General features: G+C 40.6%; 1 protein-coding gene across 1 annotated transcript; it reads left to right on the top strand.

The window, feature by feature from the left end:
- Positions 1-255: 255 nt before the first annotated feature.
- Positions 256-2,427, top strand: LOC122788053. The gene is made up of 3 exons (XM_044054975.1): positions 256-266; positions 371-941; positions 1,002-2,427. Exons 1-3 carry the CDS (start codon positions 256-258, stop codon positions 1,371-1,373), a joined length of 954 nt encoding a protein of 317 aa, XP_043910910.1. The 3' UTR covers positions 1,374-2,427.
- The last annotated feature ends 1,253 nt before the right edge of the window (positions 2,428-3,680 follow it).

Here is a 3,680-nt window from a genome sequence, read left to right as displayed (position 1 = left end):
AAGGACTCGTACAGAATGAACTATCTGTAAGAAGGAAAGGGGAGGTAGAAGGATTCGTACAGAATGAACTATCTGTAAGAAGGAAAGGGGAGGTAGAAGGATTCATACAGAATGAACTATCTGTAAGAAGGAAAGGGGAGGTAGAAGGATTCATACAGAATGAACTATCTGTAAGAAGGAAAGGGGAGGTAGAAGGATTCATACAGAATGAACTATCTGTAAGAAGGAAAGGGGAGGTAGAAGGTCTCATACAGAATGAACTATCTGTAAGAAGAAAAGGGGAGGTAGAAGGACTCATACAGAATGAACTATCTGTAAGAAGGAAAGGGGAGGTAGAAGGACTCGTACAGAATGAACTATCTGTATGAAGGAAAGGGGAGGTAGAAGGACTCCTACAGAATGAACTATCTGTAAGAAGGAAAGGGGAGGTAGAAGGACTCGTACAGAATGAACTATCTGTAAGAAGGAAAGGGGAGGTAGAAGGACTCGTACAGAATGAACTGTCTGTAAGAAGGAAAGGGGAGGTAGAAGGACTCGTACAGAATGAACTATCTGTAAGAAGGAAAGGGGAGGTAGATGAACTATCTGTAAGAAGGAAAGGGGAGGTAGAAGGACTCGTACAGAATGAACTGTCTGTAAGAAGGAAAGGGGAGGTAGAAGGACTCGTACAGAATGAACTATCTGTAAGAAGGAAAGGTGAGGTAGAAGGACTCGTACAGAATGAACTATCTGTAAGAAGGAAAGGCGAGGTAGAAGGACTCGTACAGAATGAACTATCTGTAAGAAGGAAAGGCGAGGTAGGAGGACTCGTACAGAATGAACTATCTGTAAGAAGGAAAGGGGAGGTAGGAGGACTCGTACAGAATGAACTATCTGTAAGAAGGAAAGGGGAGGTAGAAGGACTCGTACAGAATGAACTATCTGTAAGAAGGAAAGGGGAGGTAGAAGGACGAGGTAGAAGGACTCATACAGAATGAACTATCTGTAAGAAGGAAAGGGAGGTAGAAGGATTCATACAGAATGAACTATCTGTAAGAAGGAAAGGGGAGGTAGAAGGACTCATACAGAATGAACTATCTGTAAGAAGGAAAGGGGAGGTAGAAGGACTCATACAGAATGAACTATCTGTAAGAAGGAAAGGGGAGGTAGAAGGACTCATACAGAATGAACTATCTGTAAGAAGGAAAGGGGAGGTAGAAGGACTCATACAGAATGAACTATCTGTAAGAAGGAAAGGGGAGGTAGAAGGACTCATACAGAATGAACTATCTGTAAGAAGGAAAGGGGAGGTAGAAGGACTCATACAGAATGAACTATCTGTAAGAAGGAAAGGGGAGGTAGAAGGATTCATACAGAATGAACTATCTGTATGAAGGAAAGGGGAGGTAGAAGGATTCATACAGAATGAACTATCTGTATGAAGGAAAGGGGAGGTAGAAGGATTCATACAGAATGAACTATCTGTAAGAAGGAAAGGGGAGGTAAAGCTGTTACAGGTTGTTATGGGGGGATTGAAAAGAATGATATTAATGGGTCATTAGGGCACAAAATAAACAGGATATTAATGGGTCATTAAGGCACACCACATGTCAGACTGAATTTCACGAAAAAATATTATTCCTTTCTGATACTTATAAGGCCCAAGTGCTGCAAAACCTGAATTAAAAATCATCCAGGCAGCAATCGCCAACCTTTTCATGGGGAATGAATGAATGACATATGCATCATAATAAAATGTAATGTTTGCAGCAGAGAATTGGCAAATGTCACATCTGTCATGTCCATGTTGTACTGATGACTTCTAATAACATCTGAAACATTGCAGGTGCTTAAAACAACAGACACACCTATACACACACTTGTGCATATGTTCAAGCACGCACACAATGGCAGACACGCAAAATCATAGGCACACAAACACCAAAAGACACACAGACATACAAAGACAAAAAGGGATGCACCTGCACACCCACACACACAAACATGCATGTTTGTGCATATATATTCAGGCATGCACAAACTGATGATACACATAGACACAGGCACACATAGATCAAAAAACACACAGATACAGATAGACATACACACCAATACACACTCACACATGCATGTCTGTATTTATCACATATTGTGTTAATAACATTGCAGTGTTATATTGCAAATTCTGTTGTGGAACATTATGAATATGTCTCTTATTCGTGGCTTAACAGCCTATTCACTGGTGACCAAGGTTACCCTGTATTAAAGGGAAGGAGTTTGCTGGTTGTTTCATTTTAAACTGGATCTCTTGTAATAAAGCCTAATATAGTTGCAGAAGTTTGATGGGAAAAGTTCTACATGCTGTTTTGGGAATAGGTTAGAGTGACAGTTAAAATGCTGCACCGTGCTAAGAATTCAGCATAAATAATAAACTCTATACTAACAGAATAATTACTCTTCAGTGATTGGTTCACTGCTTGGAAGTCTGCCAAAGACATACTGAGTGATGGCACTGTTTAATTAATTTACTGCCTTGTAAAAAATCATACAACACTGGATGTAATTTAATTTAATATATATTAGTTGTATTAATTGTTGATTTACTTGGTTAAAATGTAATGGTGATTTACATTTTCCAATAATTGTATTTCTATAATACTCTCTGTGAAGTGGGGAAGGTTGACACTCCCCACTTTCATTTTTATGTACAAGGTCACCCCACTTTTATTTTATTTATGTACTAGGTAGGAGGTAAAAGAGTACCAGCCCTCCTTAGAACCAGGAATAAATTTAAATTGAGAAACATTACTTGATTTCATATGTATAGTATTCATGATGTAGAGTTCTTACTAGTTGTCACATTTACAATGAAACATCCAGAGACAGCTTAAGTGATGGACAGCATGTTGCTTGTCATCCTCTTGTCCCCAACCCTTTAGGGGTTCATTTGATTTAGCCCCCTTTCCTTTTACAGATTAGTGCCTGAACATCTGTATAGGAGACTGGCAGCACCCATGTGCCACTGCAGTCACTGTGCTTCAGAAATTAACCAACCTGAAAGGTAGCTCTTGCTCAATCCTACATGGTCCACTTTGCACAACAAAGAAGCACCCAGAATATGCTCTTTTGGTGGTGTTGGGGATGACAATTTTAAACCTGTAGGGTCTTAGGGCTGACTTTGCTGTGTGAGTCATATGCACCCATACCCTGATATCTGACCGATGAACAAAGAGAACCCACTGCCCTTCAGATTTAGCAGCACAGCGGCATCGCCCTTGGCATCATATCAGAAAGATGCCCATCACAGAGACCCTTACTCTTCATAAAAGGGGAGTGGGGGTGAGGGATCTGCATACAGTAGACAAAGTCAGACTGCTGGCAAGAATACTGCCCGAGGAAAACTCCCCAAATGCACTCCTACTGAACATTCTGGGCAAATCACTAAAACAGATTTTTTTCTGCATCCTCACTTGGACGATTTGCCCCCATGTCCCCTTGCCTATATGTGCTAACTTTATGATAAAAAAGCAACAGAGAAAAAGCACCCATGAAGTGTGAAACAAGGCTCACCCAACTGTCATCTTACAGTTGAGACAAAGCAATTGATTTGTTTTTCATTTTGATAACCCAGTAGGCAGTCTAGTCTGCAGACCCTTTCCAGTTAGGACCCAGACCACAGGGCCGAAGCAGTAGAATTACCT

Source organism: Protopterus annectens, chromosome 13.part0, assembly GCF_019279795.1.
Source record: "Protopterus annectens isolate FY-2018-M chromosome 13.part0, PAN1.0, whole genome shotgun sequence".
NCBI classification, from domain to species: domain Eukaryota; kingdom Metazoa; phylum Chordata; order Ceratodontiformes; family Protopteridae; genus Protopterus; species Protopterus annectens.
This window is presented reverse-complemented; position numbering and strand designations above follow the sequence as displayed.

Coding starts and splice junctions, on each gene's coding strand:
- LOC122788053 (XM_044054975.1), top strand. Junction 942..1,001: donor CTGTAAGAAGGAAAGGGGAG/GTAGAAGGACGA, acceptor AAGGAAAGGGAG/GTAGAAGGATTCATACAGAA.